This window comes from Pyrgilauda ruficollis, unplaced genomic scaffold, assembly GCF_017590135.1.
Source record: "Pyrgilauda ruficollis isolate IOZ18807 unplaced genomic scaffold, ASM1759013v1 scaffold176, whole genome shotgun sequence".
NCBI classification, from domain to species: domain Eukaryota; kingdom Metazoa; phylum Chordata; class Aves; order Passeriformes; family Passeridae; genus Pyrgilauda; species Pyrgilauda ruficollis.
The window spans coordinates 608,960-632,126 of NW_024516542.1; the positions used below are offsets into that span (position 1 = coordinate 608,960).

At 43.0% G+C, this 23,167-nt stretch overlaps 1 protein-coding gene across 1 annotated transcript in view; it reads left to right on the forward strand.

Annotated features, from left to right (window-relative positions):
• Positions 1-1,352: 1,352 nt before the first annotated feature.
• Positions 1,353-23,167, forward strand: part of AMPH (amphiphysin) — a gene marked incomplete at its 3' end in the record, with an annotated part of 115,366 nt that continues 93,551 nt past the window's right edge. The window contains exon 1 of the mRNA XM_041464241.1: positions 1,353-1,421. Coding sequence (XP_041320175.1) covers positions 1,353-1,421 — 69 coding nt within the window. The remainder of the gene's footprint in view (positions 1,422-23,167) is intronic.

Below are 23,167 nucleotides of genomic sequence, written 5' to 3' on the forward strand. Positions count from 1 at the left end.
TTTATTTGGTTTTCTGCATTAGTTTTGGGTTTGGGGTTTTTTGTGCAATTACTTTTTTCTTTCTAAATAATATTTGCATGAGAATTAAGTACCTAGTCTTACTACACATTACTGCTGTTGCAGTTGGCATGTTAAATCAACTTAATAGCACAGGAAAATGTGTCAGGCACATGTGGGACTGAGCAGATGTCAGAAATACATAGTCTCAGGAAACACAGCTGGACTTACTAAATGTATGAGACATTTTGTTTTGGCAGGTAGAAGACCTTCTGATCTGTGTTTTGAAAAATCAATGAAAAGTATTATGAAAATAGGACAGTTCCCTATAGAAGGATACATGCTCAGGATAAGAGAGTTTAGTTCCAGTGTTTTGCTTTATCTTGCTTTGCTATGTTTGCTGCTGGATTTCTACTCTCCATATCAGGGAACTCCATGCTTGGCCAAACAAAAGAAATAAATTCCAGGAGTGAATATGGGCCTTGGTATCTAGAAAGGATGACTTTGCCAACCTTGAGTGACTGGTGCTACATGATCCCTAGTAGAATTTGGGGTTTTTGAGTGTCAGGGGAGGACAGAGGTTTTTGTTATGACTGCCCTTCAGTTTTGACTTGAAGTTGTAATTTCAGACATAAGATCAAAAACACGAAACCAGTCTGGAACCAGTTTACTGCTGTTAGTTGCTACACTGAGACTGGAGTGAGAAATGGATGGGAGGAGGATGTCGAGAGCAGGAGAATGGAAAGTAAAGTGTAGCATTCAGCAGCACAGGCATGGTAACCCCAGAACAGCTGATGGCTGTGCCAGAAGGCCAGTCCAGGCTGAGCTGGGGGGGTGCAGGTCCCTCAACCGCAGCACCCATTTGCTGCACGTGATGCTGGAGCCTCCAAACCAGTGAAAAGTGTTAAAGGAGCTTGGACTTGGGAGTGACTGACTTGGTGGAAACTTCTAGGGGAGTAAGTAGGTGCCTAAGGTTCTCCGGCTGTACAAGGAGGCTTATGCCAGCAGTGGACGCAGCCATCAGCTGTGCTTCTAGAAATCATCATCCCCACTATCCGTCTAGATATGTTTTATTATCTAGAGGAATTGCCTCATCCCCAGAAGACAACGCTACCCGCCTTGGGAGATCCCGACAGCTGCCTCCCCGGGGGCCGTGGACGGACGAAGGCAGGGGGCCCGCATCTCACCTGAGGCGGCGGCGGTGGCCACGCCTCTCCCTGCTGTGTCTTTAAAGCCCTCCTCTTCCTCCTCCTCCTCTCCATCCCTCCATTCCTGCCTCGCCGCTGCCGCTCGTAGCTGCTGGGCTCTGCCTCGCCCGCTTTCTCTCCCCACCCTCCCAATCCCCGCCACCGGCCATGGCTGACATGAAGACCGGCATCTTCGCCAAAAACGTCCAGAAACGCCTTAACCGCGCCCAGGAGAAGGTGCGCTCCGGGGCGGGGGAACTGCTGGGAAGGGGCGGAGGGGGATGAAGAGTGCGGCGGCGGTGCCGGGGTCCGCGAGAGGATGCGGCTCCGCTCGCCCCCAGCGCCCGCCACTGCAGCTTCTCCTCTCCTTGTCCGCGGGGGCGCCGGGCGGGGGCCGGGGCTGGGGCTGCCGGCGTTATTACGTAACTGACCCATTTCACCGCGCTGCCCCTGCCCCCGCCGCCCGCTCGCTCCCCGCGGGGACGCGGCACCTGCTGCAGGCCCCAGGCGGCCGCTGCTCCCTCGCCCTTGAGGCGGCGCGGAGCTGCCCGCGGGGGTGGCACCGCTCCGCACCCGGCGTGGTCGCGTTTTTGCCCCGGCCCGCGCGGGGAACGAGGGTTCGGTTCTCTTCTCTTCGCCTCGCCTCACCGCCCGCCGCCAGCCCTCCTAAGAGGATTGCCTTTCCTTTAATATCCGCGCCGGCTCATCCCCGGCTGCGGCGATCCGCCTTGCTGCAGCCGCGGCGTGACAGACACCGCTGCGTGTGATGACTGGAGCCCGCGGGGGCCGGGGTGCTGGCGCAGCCCGCGCCTTCTTCAGCGGCTGCTGCAGTTTTGGGGAGCTTTTCGGGATGTCATGAGGCTGGTCGAAACGTTTTGCAGCTGACAGCTTGTGCTGCTTAGAAAAGTCGGTACCGATTCTAGCGTTATTGTAGCCTGGAAATGAACAACGGGCCAAGTCGGGGAGAATTTATTTGCAAGAGTTCCTGATCAAAGACGAGGGCCTTGTGGGCCACTGTTTGTTTTGTTCATCTTCATTAATGAAAGCTGATAGGTATAAATGGTCCGCACAAGTAGCTCCTGTGTAGCTGTTGGGTGTCTCAAAACAGGATCATAGATACAGATATTAGGCCCAACAGAAAAGCATTTGTGTATGGCTATATGTAGCAGCTGTGTCTGCTGTTAGTACAGTTTGCAATAAAGCTGTTGCCAGTATGTATTTTGCAGACATAGTTGTCAGTACATGGTGCAAGTCATCTCTTTTGAGGGTTAATAAAATCTCTATACCCCTCTAGCATATATCCTGTATTGTTTTGCAGCTTAGAGACTAGGGCTCTTGCAAATTAAGAAAGATTATTTTATGAGCATATTTCTTATACTTCACTGCCTATAAATCTGCACTTTCTTTTTGGCCACACATTGAATTTTGTGGAGCTCCAGCAGCAGAAAAAAAAAAAAAGCAACAATTAATATGTCTTACACATAATTGCATTATTATTTAAGAATCTAATAGTTGAGGCTGTCACAGACTAGTGATTAATTTCCCCTTTCAAATACTCCTGTCTAGCTCACCGGATTATAAAGTACTAGACTTTTCAACACCAAAGTCATGATGCGTTTCCATTCTTGCAGGTTTGGGCTGCAACTGTTTTCAAGTAAAACATGTAAATCCTCTTTAATAGTTCAAAGAGATCTGATGACTTTATGGTGTGAGTTGAATTTACTTGAGTTCATAGTTGGCATTGAAGCTTGAAAATACTGTTTGTTTCCTTGTATCTTTGTCAGTATGGTTATGATTAACCATCTGGAAAAGCACTGGTGCAAGTTGTAATCACATGTACTGCTTCAAGCTCTGCGTGTTCCAGTGTGGGGGTCCTGCTCACAGAAATGTGTGGGCATACTAGAGAGAACACCTTAATGTGAATACCTGAGGTACCCCGTACTTCTCAAAGACTGTTCATGCACCAGCCCCAGGACAGTGCCTTGAGTCTGATGGGTGCCTTGGGTGCAAATCAAAGATGCTGTTGGGCTCTGACAGATGGTCTGCTCTACCTCCACTTTCGTGATCAATCATGCTAACAAGGCGAAAATTTGTCTGGCTTGATTTTCATGTATCAGTCAGGTATCTGGCAATTTTGGCTTCCTTATAGTAGCTGTGGTGGTAATTTCTTATGTCAGTGGTCTGCAAGTTGCTTATTTGCAGGGTTATTTACAAGATGTTAGTGGCCTTACACAGTCATACTACTACTGGTCTGACGCAGAGTAGGTCACAGTACCATGTAGTGCTGTATACTTGCCTCCTCCTTTCTGGTCCATGTGTTGTTATTGCATGAGCTGTGCATGTGTACTCTTTCATGTCTACATTTCTGGTTAGCTTTGAGTTCATATATGTCTATACAACATAAAATCCTTCATTATTTTTGCTGAAACTTTACTAAAAAAAAAACAAAAAAACCCACACCAACAAACCAAAAACAAAAAAAGAAAACAGGCCCCAAATGGGAATGATTGAGTTTTATTTGTTTTGGGTACTTGATGGCAACAAGTAAGTATTAACTAGGCATTGAAAATGTATGATTTGTCTGATTCTTGATGGTGTGAATAGGATCGCATTGTGATAGGTGTGTAATATCACACTGGCTTAAAGAGATTTTAAATACATTGAGTTGTTTTTATCTTGATACTTATAATGGATTTGTGCACCTTCAGTTTACTGAATGTGTTCTTATAGATCAATGTTTTTATAAAGCATTTTTGCATTGCTTTCTATTATTTATTGATGCAACATATGTATTAAAAACATGGAGTGGCTCTAAAACATAGACCTTCATTTTGGATTTCAGTAAAGCTTTTGATACCGTCTCTCACAGGATCCTGCTGGATAAAGTGTCCAGCCCACAGCTGGATAAACACATTGTGCAGTGGGTGAGCAACTGTCCCACAGGTTGCTATCAAAGGGTTACAGTCAGTGGAGTGACAGACTGGTGAGCTGTCACTAGTGGGGTTCCTCATGGTTTCATCCTCAGCCCGGTGCTTATCAACATCTTCACAAATTACTTGGACGCAGGACTATAAGGACTATCATCTGCGCAAGTGTGCAGATGATAGAAAACTAGGAGTAGCTGTTGACTCCCTTGAAGGCAGAGAGACCCTGAAGAGAGAACTTGACAAATGAGATGGCTGGGCAATCACCAACCATATGAGCTTCAGAAGTTTAGAAAGTTCCAGATTCTGCACCTGGGATGGGACAACCCTGGCTATATGGACAGACTGGGAAACAAGAAGCTGGAAAGCAGCCCAGAGTTCTGGTTGATAGGAAGTTGAATGTGAGTCAGCAATGCCCTGGCAATCAGGAGGGCCAAGCGTGTCCTGGGTACATCAGGCACAGCATCACCAGCTGGGCAAGGGAGGGGATTGTCCTGCTCTGCTCTGCACTGCTGCAGCCTCCCCTCGAGTCCTGTGTCCAGTTTTGGGTGCCACAATATAAGAAAGATATTAAGCTATTAGAGAACACCCTAAAAGAGAGCTAACAAAGGTCATGAAGGGCCTTGAGGGGAAGCTTCAAGTATGAGGAGTGGATGAGGTCACTTGGTCTCTTCAGCCTGGAGAACAGAAGACTGAGGGGAGATCTTATAGTAGTCTACAACTTATTCATGAGGGGGAGAAGGGCAGACACTGATCTTTTCTCTTGGGGTGACCAGTGACAGGACCTGACAGAATGGCCTGAAGTTGTGTCAGGGGAGGTGTAGGTTGGATGTTAGAAAAGGTTCTTCCCCAGAGGGTGGGGCAGGAGCAGGCTCCCCAGGGAAGTAGTTACAGCATCAAGCCTAACAGTTCGAGAAGTGTTTGGACAATGTGCTTGGGCACATGGTGTGACTCTTGGGTGACATGGGGATGGTCCTGTGCAGACCTGAAAGTTGGACTTGATCCTTGTGGATCTCTTAGAATTCAGTTTATTTTGCGATTCTCTGATTCATTTATGTAAACTATTTTTCTAATAATACCACCATTATCTTCAGTTCCTTGCTGTCTAGGAGAAATTTTAATTGCACAGTGTAAGCAGTGTGTGTGTGTCTAGTCACTATTTATATTACTAAAACTAAATAACTGCAAAATCTCATATTGGTCAGATCTCAGTCTTGCATTAGAAGTGTTAATCTGAGAGTTATATGGAAGTAATAATTGGCCACTCTATTTTTCACATCATCCAGGTGATGGTGCTTTATGTGGTAGCATATGTCCCCTGGAACCCTGATTTTGAATTAATGAGTGTGCCATCTATTAAAATCCTCTGATCATCACATTTCTTCAACGACTTTTGCCCCAAAATGCAGGAAGTGTGGACATGCTGAGCTTGCAGCTTCTGTTAAAATCTGCCAAAAGTCAGCTGAACAAACTGGATTAAAGTTTTAAAAGGACCAGACTGATTTAGGAGACTACATCCCGGCCATAAAAATTAATGAAATGCCAATGTGTTTAAAATGAAACCAGAATAGATGTTTTGGTAACCAAGGATGACTGAGTCAATTCTAAGGACAAGGTTACTTGAATGAAAAGGCTGAATTTGTATCCCCAGGTTTCTCTGGAAAATTCCATTTAAGCTGATAACCCAGTGTATAACATTGTTAGTTATCTCCTTGTCCTCTCTTCTATAGCCCTGTGCTGGTTTAAAAGCAAAGCAGCAGGGGATCCCAAGTCAGAACTACAGCTTAATAGGAAAATTAAAAGAAAATGCAGAAGTACAAAAACACTAATAGAGTCAGTATACAACCTGACACCCTGTCGGTCAGGCTGGTGGTAGTAGTCTGATTAAATGGTGGCTGCAGTTCTCCTGGAGTGATAGATGTGATTCTGTTAAAGCAGTGATCCTGTTGAAGGGTGTAGTTTTCCTCTGAAGTCCAGTGGTGGTGTAGATGGATCTGGTCTTCTTCTGGGAATCCAGTGGGAGAAGGCTGACTGTGGTGTTCCAAATCTCAGATTTTATTCAGGTGGGATTGCTCCTCCCCTGGGTGGAGCATCTCACAATAGGATGATGTAATTTTATCGGTCATGCAGTGAGGTTCAATGGCCCATTAAGAGAAGATATCCCCCTGGTGGGAGGATGGGTCATGGAGGAGATAAAGAACGCTGCCCCACCTGGTTTTAGCAGATGGTAATAGAATACATACCTCTGGTTACATCTTGCATTGCAACAGACAAATCCAGCCACTCTAATCAAATAGCATCGAACAGCTGGAAAAGACCTATAATGACTGTCTAGTCCCACTGCCTGACCATTTCTGGGCTGACCAAATGCCTCTTCAACACTGACAGACATGGCTGGGGGCATCAGATACCTCTCCAGGAAGCCTATTCCATGTTTTGGCCACCCTCGGAGTCATGAAATGTCTCCTCATGTCAAGTCCGAACTTCCCCCAATGGGCATAACTTGGAGCCATTCCCCATGTGTCCTGGCACTAGGAGAGAAAGAAGAGCTCAGCACCTCCCTTTCCACTTCCCTCCTAAGGAAGCTGTAGGGAATATTGAGGTCACCCCTCAGCCTCCTCCTCTCCAAGATAAGTCCAGTGCCCGCAGTACTCCCCAGAGCACATTCCTGCCAGCCCCTTCCCCTGCTTTGGTGCCCTTCTCAGGACATGTTCAAGGACCTTCACATCCTTTTTAAATAGTGGGGCCCAGAACTGCACACAGTACTCAAGGTGAGGCTACACCAGTGCTGAATTCAGCGGGATAATCACCTCTCTTGGCTGGCTGGTGATGCTGTCTTTGACGCACCCCAGGATGAGGTTTGCCCCCTTGGCTGCCAGGGCACGCACACTGCTGATCCCATTGAGCTTCCTGCCAACCAGCACTCCCAAAGCCCTTTCTGCAGGCTGCTCTCCAGCCACTCCTCTCCCAAGTTCAGACTTGTGTCTGGAATTACTCCATCCAGGTGCAGAATCCAGCATTTGGTTGGTCTTGCTCAGCTTCATATCACTGTTGATTGCTCAATACCCCAATCAATCCCTCTGCAAGGCAAAGCCTCTTGTCCCATTGGAGAGTCAGCAGCACTTCCCAGTTTGGTATCACCACCTAACTAAGCATTCAACTGCAGCCTCCAGCAGATCACTGATAAAGAGCCTGAACAGAGCTGCCTGTAGACCTGAGCCCTGAGGAACACCACTGGTAACTGGTCACCAGCCAGATGTCCTGTTTGCTGCAATAATTTGAGCCCTGATCTTCAACCAACTCATCACCCAGTGCACTGCATACCTGCTCATCCCACTGTTGGAAAACTTGTCTGGAAGGAGGCTTTGATGGATAGTATCAGAAGCCTTTCTAAACCCCATTAAAACTGGGGGTTTAAATCCAGTGTCTTTACTTCATCCAGGCAGATGACCTTATTGTAGGAGGTTATTAAATTAAACAGGACTTTCCCTTTGTGAACCCATGTTGTCTGTGTCTGATGATTGTATTGTTTTTCAAATGTCTTTTAATAAAACCCAGTGTGGTTTTCTCCATGATTTTTTCCAGGTACTGAGGTTAGACTAACGTGTCTGTAGTTTCCTTGGTCTTCCCTCTTGCCTTTCTTGGAAACTGGTGTAACCAGGGCTAATTTTCAGTTGGTGGGGCCTCCTAAGACCTTTTGTAGATGATTGTAGTCATAGAGAGTAGTCGTGTTGTAATGTCTGCTACAGTAACCCTCAGTACTCTGGGGTGAATCCCATCAGGCCCAATGGACTTACTAATATTCAGCTGATAACAATTGGTCCCTTTCAATTTCAATGTCCATAAATGGAAAGTTTGTGTTCCTGCACTCATTGTCCTGTGAGAATTGAACAACCCAAGGTAGCAACACGGACACTAGTTCCATCACAGAGACAGTTCTTATGGGTGGCCTTCGCTCAGTGGAGGGGTGATGGCTAGTCTGTGACAGTCAAGGCCATGCATAGGGGACACCCTCATGTCACAGTGTCATCACCCTGCAGTGCAGCGGTGCCTTGGAGGGGCAGGATAAAAGGGAGCATCCTCCCATGTCCCACTGTCAAAGCTGGCCTGGAGCCAGCTCACAGACATCCAGAAGGAAGTCTTTGAGGAGACAGTGGAATTACTTGGAGGAAGCTAGGGGTGGAAAAGTGGAGGCAAGGCCAGCCGCCAGTGGCACTCAGCCTTTGGGGAACAGATGCAAGCCCTTCAGAGGAAAAGAACCACCAAGCCCTGTATGTGCCTGAAGCTGTCTGGCCTTTTCAGCTGGATAACACTACTAAGTTCAAGTGAACACCTTCTGGAGGAGCACTGCACAGCTCTGTCCTCAGCCCCTTGTGGAGCCAGGGACAGGTGCTGTAAGCAATGGGATGCAGAGAGGTTGTTAGGGGTCCTAGGACTTTTTAACATCCACTGGTGCCCTGCCAGGATTCTTGACCCTCAGGTTGATCAGGCTGAGGACATTTGGCCCCTATTGGAAGCCCCAAGATGGTTCCAGGCTGAGGTAGAATAGGGTTTAGGCATATCCTGGAAGGCATGACCAGATTGTGGGATGAGGAGTGAGGCCTCGTTCACATGCTTAGGGAATAACTGATTACCAGCAATGGCATCAGGAGAGAATTTTCCCTTGGGTCAGATTGGTACTGGTTCATGAGGGGAAGGCGGGGAGAGATGGGGTTGCATTCTTCTGCAGCACTGACCATGGCCACTGTTCAGCGCTCCTTCGGTTCCTTTTTGCTTGGTTGCTGCCTGCTGCTCATGCCCCATGAAGATGTCCTGTCATGCCCTGCAGCTGTGGGCAAAAGCTTTCCAGACTCCCAGTGGGGAGAGGCCTGGGGGTTGCTTCTTGTCCTCCTGTAGCACTGAGCACAGCCCCCTGTCAGGGCTCCTCTGGGCCCATACGACTCCATGCTTGCCTGCCGCCCTCACACATCCAAGGCACCACTTGTGCCTCGGCTCTCTCTGGCTCTCTTGCCCATTGCAAGCTTGGAGTAGGGCTGAGCTCTGCTCTTCCCTTGGCTCCATTTTCCCAGGGTTCTTGCTTGTTCAAAACAGCACGTGCTTGGAAGGGTTCCTGGCTTGCTTCCCCATCCAGACCTGACACTTCAGTTTTCCTGCCTCCAACATAAGCACAGGAAAGGCATGAGAGTGCTTTTCTTGCATCCCTGCCCTGCCTGGGAAGGACAGCAATGAAGCAAGTTTTGGAAGGCAAAATTGTAATATGCCCATCATTGATAAGTGTCATACTTTGGAAAATACCTCATGGTACCACACATCTTTTCTTCTGACCTATATGCCTGCTGCTGCTTTCTGTAGCTCTGTCATTTGCCTTTTCCAGACTACAAAGGATGTATTTCCGAGTAAGAAATGCATTGGCCTGCTCCTGGCTACACATGCATGTTGTGTTAGTGATTGTAAGCATCAGCTCTGAAAGAGATGGAGAAAAATAAAAACTGAAATAATATCCTGCTTCCAATTATAACCTCTGTGTTATGTGTCCTTGAATGTGTTTTTTGGACCTCAAGACCTCTGATGTGTCAGACACATAACAGTCTCACCATTATTTGACTCATGGTGAATGCAGCTAATAGAATAGAACAGAGTAGTTAGGCTGTGTTAAACCCAGAGCTCTACATGACAAGGTCTGACCAGGTCTGAGGGCTCCACCCCAGAAAGCAGCTCTGCAGTGCAGGTCCCAGGTCCACCCAGGAGACAGAGGCAGAGATGGGCACACCCACAGCAGGGCTCAGGCAGGGACTGAAGGTCCCAGGCAGAGGTGGGACACGTCCCCTGGGCCCTTGGCAGGAGGTGGTGGGGCTGGGGGTCCCAGGGCAGGCCAGTCCCAGCCACTGAGGCCTGTGAGCACCACCAGGACCCTGTCAGGACTAGACTTCAGTGCTCTTCTTCAGACACTGGTGGTTGGACACTTTGGAGACAGAGTACTGGGCCAGACGGACCTTCTCTCTGAGGGAGTGCTGCTGCCCTCAGGTCTTGTGTTTTAGCATGTTTTTGCAAGGGAAACAGCTCAGACAATTCTAAAAATGAATTAGTGAGGAAGAACAATCCACCAGAAGATCAACAGGTATTGCTCAGCTCTTGAGACATTTGCAACCATTTAGATGAGAAATACATCCTATACCAGACTGAAGTCTTGATCTTTGAGCCTCATTGGTGTCAGTAATGTGGTGGTTTACCAGTCCTGTGAAAACCTATCTCAGTTGAACACTGATGAGTTTTAAAAAAACACATGACACTTGCTTGTTTTGCAAATTTGTGCAGATGGTCCCTTTATCTTGAGATGATCCACAGCCCTGACCCCTTTCAGAAGATACTCACCTCCTTTCCCACAAGATGACAGAGCCAGTGCCTAGGCTGGGAGGTGGTTATGGGTATTCAGTGCCTTCTGCTAGTGCAGGGCTGGGAAGAATTGTCTTCAGAGATCTCCCCAGTGTGTACTGGCAGGGAAAGGAGCAGGTAGGAGAAGATAGATTTGAGTAGAATAAAATAGTTCAATTTAAACAGACGTACAATAATCATCCAGTCCCACTACCTGACCACTTCAGGGCTGACCAAAAGTGAAAGCATGGCTTTAAGGGCACTGTCCAAATGCCTTTTCAATACTCATAGACATGGGTTCATTGACTACCTCTCCAAGAGGTCTCTTCCAGGGTTTGACACTCATAAAGTGAGTGACACTCACTTTCCAGGGTTTGTCTCATAATAAACCCAGCTGGTGCTGTTGCAACCTTTCTGAAACTCGGTTTCAGTGTGGTTTGTTCCTGGGCATTTCTTGTGTTGCTTCTGAAAATCAGGCTAATGTTTTTTTGATGTTTAACTTCTAAGTCAGTAATATATGTGTTTTTTTCTGAAACTTAAACCAGTACATACTCCAGTTTATGGAATCCTTGGAGGCATTACAAGGGTTGTAAAGGAGAAGATTCTATGAAGGAAACAGTTCCCTTCCATCTGGAAGGGAATTTTGTGGTTCTGTACACGTGTAACTAGTAATGTCTGCTCTGAGGCAGGAGACAAGTATGTGGAAGAATATTATTGTGATAGGCATGTTACATCTATTATAGCTGTGCTGACCTGCTTGCAATGTGATGACATGGTTCTAGCAGCCTCAGGTTCATAACAGCAAACTACTGTCTAATGATTTAAAATGTTGGCTGCACAGATATTATAAAATGTATTGTACTGAAGTCATTACAGTATTATGACAGGCCTTGACATTTGGGGCCCTGCTGGCACAAGCACACACAATGATGAGGCAACTCCACCTCTGAAGAGTTAATTCTTAATCTCTGAGTTTATAAACAAAACCAATAACAAGTCAGTAATTTCTCATGTGGATAGCATGGACTAAACTATGCAGAAGATAAAGATATTTTTCTATCTTCAGGTTTGAGTATAATGAAAACTTGAATTTTCCTTTTTTTAAAATTTCTCTTTTTTAAAAAATAGAAATTATAGAAAAAATGGAGTGCAAGTGGTCATCTGGCCCATCCTACTAAACAAAAGTGGAATCAACTGTACTTGAAATTATTCCTCAGCAATTATTTTCTTGCCAGCCTTTTTAAGTTTGTAATGGTGGTGATTTTGCAGGTTCCCTAAATTGATCTGTAGCTTTGCTAAGGCACCTCCAGTCAGAAAGTTCTCTTCTCATAGAATGTAAATGTCTTTTTTTACAGTTCAAGTTTCCTTGTTGTAGAGGAATGTGTTCTTTCTTCTTGCCTCAAAATTTAGTAGTGTTTTTTGTCTTTTGTCAGCATTCCCTCTGATCTAACTGGAGTTATCACATGAGTCTTTCAATCAGGTGAAACAGTAGCTCAATAAAGTATTCATTGCTTTCACTTATTTTAGTTTCTAATGTACAGGTTAAAAGGTAGAAGTAGATTTTGGTCTTCTGGGTATGACACATGGAAGAAAGGGGAGAGAAAACCCCCAAAGTTCCTTCCTGTTAGGTTCTCATATGATATTTTCCCTGCTTTGTAACCTTTGTAAAGGTAGTCTGTTTCTCCTTTCCCAGTTTTCCCCATATATGTAGTATTAACCATGATCCTGTAAGTTGTTACATAATACACTCTTTCTCATTGTCACTTAGTTTCCACAAGACAAGGAAGTGCTGGTTCGTAAGTGTTAAGGGTGTCCACAGCTCTGTGTTCATTGGCCGAAGCATTATTAGTATCAAGGTGGCCTCATCCTCTGTTCTTGCCTGACAATTTCATCTTTTCTCTCTTATTCTTTCCCATTTCCTTTTTAGTTCTTTAGCATGGGTCCCTTCTTCTACTGTTCTTTCTACACTTCACTTAAATCCTCTCTTGAAAATTAATTTTTTTAAAATCTACTAAATTGTTTGGTTTGGTTCTGGACTGCCTTCTTCACTACATCTTGCTCATCTAGCAGATCATCTATTTAGCATTGTTATATTATCTAAGACTTAACGTTTCTGACAAGGACCGCCCCATTTTAGCTGTCAGTGATCTGCAGGCACTGCACAATGCATGTCATCTTCCTGTTGTGACCCTATTAAGAGTGAGACTTTATGGGCACATAGAGGAGAAATGCTGAGGTGGTGATAACCTGTGTATCTGGAAATTGCTGGAATTTCTGGTCTAGATTGCTCACCATCACCTGCGTTTTAGCATGTGCTCTGAACCCTGGTGCTACCAGTTGTAGATGGCAAAGGATGAGAGAGCAGTAGATGAGGGCAGAAAAGGAGAATACAAGTTGCTTTTCACCCCAGTGGCCCAAGTTTTAAGCAGTGGCTAGGAGGAACAGTGAAGAAAACTGGCCAGCATCTGTCATAGCAGGATATTTCAGTGGAGATAAATGGCAGAGAAAAGCAGGCTAGGTATAAGGTGGGAGTGAGCATGGAGGGGAGAGCAGCATGCCTGTGCTCACCTTTCCTGCAACACACCTGTCCAAGCTGTGGGGAGCCTCTCTAAATGGCTTGTCAAGCCAGTGTGGGATGATGGACCGTATACTGACCTCGGGAGAAAACAAAAATAAAGGGTGAAAAATGCCCTTTAACACATTTTTTGCAGTTGCCTATATGAATAGGATTGTAGCTCCCTGAACTCGCCTGAAGATGGCAGAGGGATTTTTCACTTGCCTAAAATATACACAGGGGGACTCACCCCCACCCAAACCCTGATCAGGCAGCAGTTTCTGCCTGCTATGCCAGTACTCTCACTCACCTCAGGGATTGCAGTATGCAGGGAGAAGGAGTAGAAGGTGGCTGTGCTGCTTCAATACAGTGGGCCTTTTCTCCAGGGAGCAGTTGTTTGGTTTAGTTCCTTGAGCTCTGCTGCAAACTCAGCTGCTGGAAGCCTCCAATCCAGAGTGTTTCAAGTGCTAGGTCACTTTTCCCTAAATGTTCTGTGCCATCAGCATCAGTGCTGTGTGACACTGAATCTTTGCTGTTCTCGAACACAAAATCATTTATTCCAAACTTAATGGGTAGCTAGTTAGTCAGTAGTTGTCAGAATGATAAACCAATGACCAGCTCGGGAAAGCAATTGTGTCATGTTTGGTCATGTTGAGTCTCTGCTAATTGGAGTTTATTAATCTGTTTAAGAGGGCATGATAAAACTTAGCCTGCCATTAAGTCACATAGAACACATTTCTGCTTGTGCTATGAGAAAGCTAAGCAGGAAATATCCTGTTCTTCTTCCTGGTGGCTCTACCTTTCTTTCTGTTGTCTCAATAATTATTCTTTATTGTCTGTAGGACATTAGCACATTCTGCAGAACTGGGGACAAAACCAATTATGAGTGAATAATGGTGTGGATAAGCACTTGGTCAAATTCTGTATAGACAATTTCTCAGAATGTTTATAGGGTAGTGGGAATGCTAAGAGACCTTTCAGTGGGCAGGGTCACAAAAAAGTCAGGGACTGTACCTCACTTCAAGGCTCTGGGCTCAAACTCCCAGTGCCCTGCTACTGCTACTTATTGTTGTGCCTTCTTTTTCTTACCACTTCTTTTCTGACAAAAAGCTCCTGCTTACCCCCTCTTATCCTCTGCTTATCCTCTGCTTTGTTCTCCCTGTTTCTGTGGCAGATTAATTCCTTTGATGCTCCCTTGAAGTCTCAACTTTCTCACTTTCTAACCCCACTTCTTTGTACCCACAATATTGCTAAATCTGTGATTGGTACTGATACAGAGGCCAGTGCTACAGTCTATGAACTGCAGTCTATCCTCTTTATCCATGATATGAAAGAGGAGAATATGTACACATGAGCCTGCACATGCTTGAAAGACACTGACTATCCTGCTTTTCCCAGGAGAAATTGAAAAACATGCTAGGAGTTAGGTTGATGTTTTATTTTTAATGAAGTAGAGGTCTGAGAAAATAAAAGTTGCTAAAGAACACAGATAATCTGAATTTTCTTTCAAGATTGTGATCATTGGTAAGCATTTAGTTGTGTCTTTACAGAAATATAGGGGGTTAGCAGTATGTAGCAGAGGTAGGTGGTGGTCTGTAATGCCATGAGAAAGTTATTTATACTGATGATTCATGCTTTATGGCTCACCAAAACCCATTTAAAGGACCCACATGTACAAGGGTTAATACATGTTTAGCATGAAGTAGAAGGAGATTAAACACTGCATACAGAGAAGAAGCTTGATTAAATGTAGGCAGTCTATTTCTTGTGGAGAATAATCAGTCTTTGAGATCTGAAAAGTGACCGTGATTTTTCACATAAAATGCATGTATTAGTTTTTAGATCCAGGAAAAGGTTTAAATACTTATTTTCATGTAGAACATACAGAGGAATAAATTAAAATATTGTATTCCTTTTAAACTGGCACAGATCTGTGTGTGGATGCTGTTACTTATATTTAAACTAGGCTTCCTGTTGTTCAACTTGCTATTGTAACCTAAATCCTTGTTAGTTTTTGTGGGTGTTATCTTTTCACACTCATAAAGCCACCCTCTGCAGTTTGAATGAACTTTTTAAGTACAGAAGAGACACTGCTGAAATGGATTTGGAGAGTATGAAATATTTTTTTCAAAATAATGTTGCCAGTAATCTTAACTATAGGGCAAATTTTAGTCCTGTAAAAATCATAAGGAGTGGTTAGTGAGAGTCATCAGAAGCAAAATAATTTAATTGATTGCCTCATGTTTTTCAAATCTGTACTGACAGAATTCTTATCACAGGGGAGACAGAGGCTTTGGATGAAAGGCAGAACACAGAGGAAACAGAAGCAAAAGTTCATAGGTATACTGAGGCCTGAAGAGAGGCACAAGGGCATAGCTCATTCTAGAGGCAGATTGCTCTGGAGCAGGCTTAGGGCAGGCGTTCCCATGGTTTGTCTTGCTCAGGAGAGAAACTCATTGGGAGAAAAGTGCACAGTAGTAACTGAAGACAGGTAGAGGGTGGTCACTGCAGGACACATTCAGGAAATGGTAAAGGTGTGGATTCATACTATGTGAAGCAGTGAGTGGAAAACAAGCACAACAGAATAACATTAAAGTCCATGTTTAGCTGAAGGTCAAAAACAAGCAGTGCTTTTGGAGATGTGATATGAATTGGAAACATGGAATTTGGATTTAAAGAAATGTGGAAATCCAACAGTGCAAGGAAATTTCTTTGATTTTAAAACATAGCACAGGCCTCCTTCTCTATTCTTCAATGGCTTCTGGATTAATTAATAAATAAATTAATATACTCCTTATGATGTGAAAGTCCTGCAAACTGCCACAATGTGATTTTATTGATAGTACATCTCTAAACATTGTTCTGTTTAATTCTCAGCCAAAACGTGCAGGCAGAGTTAGTATCAGGAAAGTTATATCTTCATGTTTGTTAAACTTCCCTTTTCCTTCCTTATCTCTCTCTCTCTCTCTTCTTCTGTCATCCTTTCCTTACTGCTTACTCTTTCCCTTTCTATTGTACATGTCACTAAACAAGTTGTTGCAGACATAAACACCAAAGATATTTAGAAAATTATTTGACTTCTGTTACTTGATAGGTGAGCCCAGTTGCACACTTCAAATTGTTTAAAAATCAGTACTGACCCTCCAAGTGTTGTGGGCTATGAAAGAATACTGAATGTTCATTTTGTTTTATTTGTCTCCTGTTGTGCATGAGAGGAGGGACAGATGGTGCTGCTGGAAGAGAGCTCTATACCCTCAGGGTCTGCAAGGCTGACCAAGGTCCTCCCTGTATGGGGGGAAAGCTGTGAGTAGAGTAAAGTGACAGCACCTCACACAGCCAGTGCTGAGTATCTGGAGAAAAATGAAAAGACAGGGAAGGTAAAATGGAGAGCCAAGTTGCCAAGTAATTAAGACAGTAATTAGGCAGACACTCTTGAGAACTGCAAACATTCATAAGCTACATTCATAAGCTTTGTTTTTATCAGGAGCTCCAACTGAGTTCACAGGAACTTCACCCAACTTGTAGCCTTAGGGTTAAGCCCAGCAGTGGTGTCACTCCAGATTCAGTGAAATTTGTATCCCAGGGCTTTTCAACTTACTCCTGCTCCCTATTCTTGTACTACCATCCAGCACCTAGATTTAAACGCAGATAAAAAAAAAAAAAAAAAATCCCTGATATGAGATTTGTGCCTCCAGGGTCTGAAAAGCCTGTTTCAGAGAAGATGAACATCACTGATAGTTTGCAGAGCTGAACAGGATTTTATTCTTAACACCACCCTGGCATTATGTTTTGCTGTAGTATCAATCCAAGAACATAGTTGTTGTAAGCATAGTGCCACAATCTCTTATGCAAAGTTTTATATTAGGGTAAAAATAAACAGTAATTCAGAAGCTAGCTGAGAATCTACATTGATTTGACAGCCAAGCTGAGAAGTAAATCAGGAAGAAATTCAGGCAACCCTTAGATGGCAAACACACACATGCCATTTGAATGGCATCTTAACTCCTAAACAAGTCACTCCTCCAAAAGTCATGACTTAGCACTTTCCAAAGGAAGATGGAGAGGAACAAGCTCCATCAAATATGGTTCAAATATGGACTGAAAAATATTTTGGATCAAGAACACATGTTTACAGACTGCAGGACAAATGCAAACTTGAATACAGTGTGCTTTTCTCAGCATTTCAACTTGGATCATGCTGGTTTCTATAGTGAGAGCTGTTTTCTGTAGGCAGTGTTTATCTGGAAAAGAAATAAAGAAGTATACCCCATGAAAAATGATATTTTAAAAGAGGCACTGTGTAGTATTGAGATTCCTAAGTCACTTCTCTAAAGGCCCTGTTTTTGTGAGCAATAAATCATTTTTTTCCCTCTAATATCCCATTTCCAGTTTGTCTCAAAGTACTTACATCACTATTGTTTTGCTAATGCCCATCAGTAGCCCATCCTACCAAAGGCTTACCATGAAGTATGTGATTAATACTAGTGTTGGATTGCTCAGTAGCATCTGTTACCAGAAGTGTTAGTGGGATTCGAAGTAGTCATATCAACCTGACTCAGACTTTTCCCTTCTCTGACTCAAAGAAGGATATTTTTTGCACTCTTTTATACAGAAAGATTCCTTACTTGCCTATAAGCAGTCAGCAATCAAGCAAATTTTATTACATATTAATGCATCTTGGAATTTTTTGCACATTGAATGGATCTAAAAAAGAAGGCAGTGTGAAGTCAGTCTCAAATGCCAAGCACTTGTTATTCCTCCTCTCTCACTCTGAAGCATAGGGTATTTTCAGTTCTTCAGAGGGGGTGTTATCATTACATGTTGAATGAAAAAAAACAAGATCACCTCTGATGGATTGTGATGGATCTCTGTCTTTTTTTGTTAAGCCTTGTGAAAAAAAGTGAAAATAGCAAAGGGTTGTAGAAAGGCTTTCTGAAAGTATCACAAACTCATTTCCACCCTAAGATATGTATACTATCACATACCAACAGGTTATATCTACATCTGAACTAGCTTTAGCTATACCAGTAGTGAACAGGATGTTTCCAATCACACCAAAATTACTTGCTGTACTAATAGAAGTGTTAAAAATACAGTAAGTTTTGTCCAAGGTTTTTAGCTCTAGGACTTTCAACAGAGCTCAGTTCTCACTGCCTTTCTCATTTAATTTCAAGCTGTTGGTAAGTCAGCTCCTTATTCATGAACATGCCTTTCTGTGCTGATGGAACCTATTCAATTGTGATTTGGAGAGTTTCCACATTATACCCTTCAGTTGTCTAGAAATCATGACTCTGGGGAGACACAAAGAGTACAGGTTTAGGTTCCTCAGGGAAAGCATGCTCTGTTGTGTGCATCTCATCTCCATCCAGTGTCTCCTCTAGTGAAACAGGGGTTCTCCAAGCCTTCATTTGTTGGAAGGTCCCATGAAGGATGGAAAGTGCTATGCCTGAGCAGGTGTGTATCTCTGTGCACTGCAGGAGAGTGGGTTACACTTGTGTTCACCCAGATTTGTGCCCTGAACACAGTTAGGCTGGTCCTTATGGTATTAGCTAAGTAAGTTGTTGAGAGCACATAATTTTCCTATCCCTAACCTATTGCTTTTGTGCACAAAGACTTTGGGGCCAGTCTAGTTTGATGCACAACAACATTGCTAACATTTACAAATCAGGGACATGTAAAAGTCGTACACTTGATACTGACACATGGTCAGACTGTGCATCTGTTGAAGTGAAAGAGAGTAGTCACTGGAATAACTGGGAAACTAACTGAACACTGCTCTGCCAAGGGATGTTGGTTGCAATGGGAAGCTGTTAGACAAGAAATATATGGTTAAGATAAAAAGCCATTAGGTAAGTTCCCTGCTTTTACCACATTTGCTTGAGGCTCTTTCTGTCCTGGATGGGACACACATAGACTTTTCTTTGTAGGTCATTCCCCAACAAAATACAACTCCTATCTAAAGTTTTTGTAAAACATTTCACATTCTCTAAAATTACCTTTTCCATATTACTTAAGTACTGTGATAAAAAAGGTCTTTCACGTAATTTTATGCCAATATGAAGAGTAAGCACACTCCTATTTAATTTAAATTGAACCCAAACAGATGGCTGGATAGCTGTTTGATGCTATGAGAATTAAAGAACTCAGCTTTAAAGCACTTACAATTTATTACACAATGAAAAACCTGTGTATGATACCCACAAGATACTGCTGATACAGGACTAAAGTGACAGAATGGTTAACAAGGGCCAGTGCCTCCATATGAGAATTTTTTAAGTGGGGCTACCTCTTTAAAATTAAAGGGAAAGTGTCTTAGTGTCTTTCTACATTCTAAAAAATAAGGAAGAGAGGACTGGTGGTTCAAATATGTATAAAAATCAACACTGATGTGTTTGACATAAAATATTTTATAGCTGTATTAGAAAAAAAGACAAAACTGTCAAGATTTGCAATTAGTGTGTCATATTTTTACAGAAGACTATGTCTATTGTAGAATATAAAACGCAGTTACTCTTTATGTTGTGTAAACCTGAGCTATACTAAAGAGCATAATAATTTCAAAATTTTTTTTTTCTAAACCTAGATATGTGAGTGTGTATTGTTGCTTGGTCCATATATCTGCAATAGCTAATTTTACCAGAGACATGAGAAGATGCCTGTACTCTCATCTGGGAATCTGACTGGTCTTTTGGTCTCTGACAAACATAGGAGTGATAGAGCTCTTCCTTCCTCACCTCTCAAAAGAAAAGGCAGTGGTTGATTTGTGTTTGATAAATCTGGGGGATGATCCTTCATTGATTTGTGTGCTTGTGATTCATACTTATACTAAGAGGTATTTTACTCTGTCAGTGATCTTATGGATATATGGAACTATGTGGAATATTCCCATCTACATATAGCGGGAAGAAATGTGCGAAAAAGAGTGTCAACCAGCTTTCCACTAAGGCTCCATTTATTCCATTTGCCTTTTTTAATGTTTAAGTTGTTTCAATACAAAACCTTTTTATTTTTAAAGAATTCAGATCAGAACCATATATTAAGAAATGTCAATTACATCCATCATAATATTTTAGGATTTACATCTATTACAAATTGTGATGAACTTGATATCAAATTGCTATAGTAGTAACATTGCTTTTAAAGATCTGATTCTGCTCATGCCAGTTTTATTTGTAGCAGGGTGAGGCTCTGCCAGTTAAATATATTTCAGTTCACTGTGTTAACACAAGATTTAATACTACATATACGCTCTGTACTGACTCTGCATGGGCCTGGATTTAAATTGTAGCTCATTGCATAGCTTTCTGAAAATTACACTTGTGAAAATCACACTTATAGGTGTAGTAGTGTGTATACATATATTCTGAGGCAAGAGGAATTTTTACTTTGAGGATACAAGAAGACATTGTGGCATCTTAAGCAGTTATAAGCTGGGGTTTCTCATTGCTTTGAGAGAGTTTGCCTGGCTATGCCGGCAGCAAATCTATTCTGGGATCATAAATTTCTTGATTGACCTTCTTTGTTTCACCTACCCATGGCCTGCATAAATCAATACTTTTAATTTGCTGATACTTTGAATTTTGTAGCTAATTATAACTCCTTCAGCAAATTTGAGTAAAGCTGCAAACTACTGCATCCACTTGAGGGGAGATGCCTGACACTGACTTGTGGCAATGTTTTGCAGGGGTTCACTTGTTCAAGCCTTTTTCTTACTCCCCTTACAACAACCACCTTTGCACAAATACAGAAGGCATAACAGATCAGTTGGAGGCTGTCTGTCACTTGTTTTAATCTCACTAATTTTTCCTTGCCTGTTTGTACCATACAGTTTAATGCACCTTTCCTTCTAGTGCACATCAGTGCCTTATTTTATCTGTTCCACTTCCCTTGAGTCATGGCTGAATGTTTGCAATATGTAGGCTAGACCCAAACAGTTACCAGCCTAAAAGACAGTCTTTCTTCCCCTCCTTTGCTTTTTTTTTTTTTTTCAGAATCAGTGTAAACTGTTTATGTTGATTTGTTCAACTAAAAGCAATAGAAAACCCACAAAACCTCCCAGCATTGTCACAAGATTCAATAAAGGACAGAGTACCAGGCTGTTTTTTTTTCATATTTGAGGAAAAAAACCCCAGTAATGTTGGAATTTTAATATTACAAAATAAAATGACCTTACATGGGCTTTTTAAACATGAGAGCAATTAGTTTCTTCTCCTTTCCCCTTGATGAGCATTTCTCTGCATTCCTCAGTCACTGTACAGTCCCCATTCCAATTCCTGCCTCTTCTTCTTATTTTAATTAAGACAAGCAGGTGATCCTTTATTTCAAAACAGAGTAGTATGTATAATAAAGTATGTTGGATGAAATCAGTGGATAGTGACTCATCCACCTCCAACTCAGAGCAGGGACGATCTCAAAGCTTGGGTAGGTTGCTAACAGCTGTGTCCAGTTATGTCTTCACTATCTCCAAGGCTGGAGGTTGCCCAGCCTCTCTGAGGAGTCTGTTGCAACATTTCACCATCTCATGGTGATTTGTTTTATCCCCTCATATCTGCTCAAAATTTCCTTTGTTGCAGCTTATGACTGTTGCTCTATCCCCTTCTCTTGTGAGCTTCTGAGTAGGGCTTGAGTTGTTCTCTGTGATGGCTAGTAGGTATTTGAAAATAGAAAGCAGCTTTCTTTCCCTTATCTTTGTCTTTTCCTGGCTGAAGAAGCCCAGCTCCCTTCCCATGCCCAGTGCTCTGCTGCAGCCTACTGAGCATTTCAGTGGTCTTCTGCTGGCTTCCTTCTCATTTTCCCACATCTTTCTTTCACTGGGTAACCCAGAAGTGGAAGCAACAGTACTCTCAGTTCAAGCTTATGAACTTCAAACAGCAAAGGGGAACTGTTGCCATTGACCCATGTCTACACTGTAGTTCTGAGTTTCATCCTTGCAAGGGAGCACATGATTCTCAGGGCATGATCCTCAGCAGTGGAGAACAGCAGCAGTTTTCCTTGGTTGGAAGAACTTAGAGTAAGGAGAGACAAATATGGAGGAGGGAAAAAGTCACTGGGTACTTCAGTACCTCTTTGCCATTCATTGTTTTTGGGCTGACTTACTGAGAAAGATCCCTGAAATGCCTACTTGAAATTTAGGGTCTGTGCTGCCCCTTTGCCAGCTTTTGGCTCAGGTATGCCAGTTCTCTGGAATAATTTTGAGACAACAGAAATTAATTCAGCTGTCACTCTTTGTGGGTTTGTCTGGTTTTTTGTTGTTGTTCTTTTATTTTCTGTTGGGTTTTTTGTTAGGCTGTTTGTTTATTTGCTTGGTTTTTAACGTGTCAATTTGTCTCAACAACAGCTTTTGCTTAATCAGGGTCTGAGTAGGTCCTTCTTCATTAATGGCTTCATGAATGGTTCTGCTGAGAGGCAAGGCAATCTCGATGCCTCTGTGGAGAAGGTCAGGATTCAGACCCAGATCCCTTTATTAGTCAGCCTGCTGGTCAAATTAGTAGAGGGACCATATGGGGTGGGTTAGTAAATACTGCACACTGACTAAGTGTCCTGGTTTAGGGCAAATTTGTGAGAAAACGATGATACAAGCATCACAAAGTCACTCTAGGACATTAAGAAAACTTAGGAACTACTTCAAGGTATTTGCAGCACCTATCAACTTTGCAATGTCTGTGGTCTCATAAGGTTTCTGGAGAGTCCAATAACAAGAAGTAACATCCTTGCACATATGATATACCAGATGGAAGTGTTATTGTTTCCCACAGCAGGGAGAAAAGGCTCTCCCTACATACACTTCTTTTCCACACAGACATACTTTATATGGAGAGCTAGAGATATTTAACATTTTATTTGAAATTTCCTGGAAGCATTTAGTGTGTGGGAGTAATTTTAGGCTAGATTTTTTTTTCTATGTGTACTGTATGTCTGATTCATAAGTGTAAGCTGTATTGTTGTAGTCAACTCAGAAGCACATACTTCCCTTCCTGGGAACTCTGGACCCAGAAAGACTGTTTCTTTAGATCTTGCCCTTACCTGCTGTGATGCTAGATTTCTGCTATGGAAACATTTCCTGTGTATGTTATGTATCAAAATTAGCAATTTGAAGGTAACATGGTGCAACCTGGAGTGGAAATACAGGGATA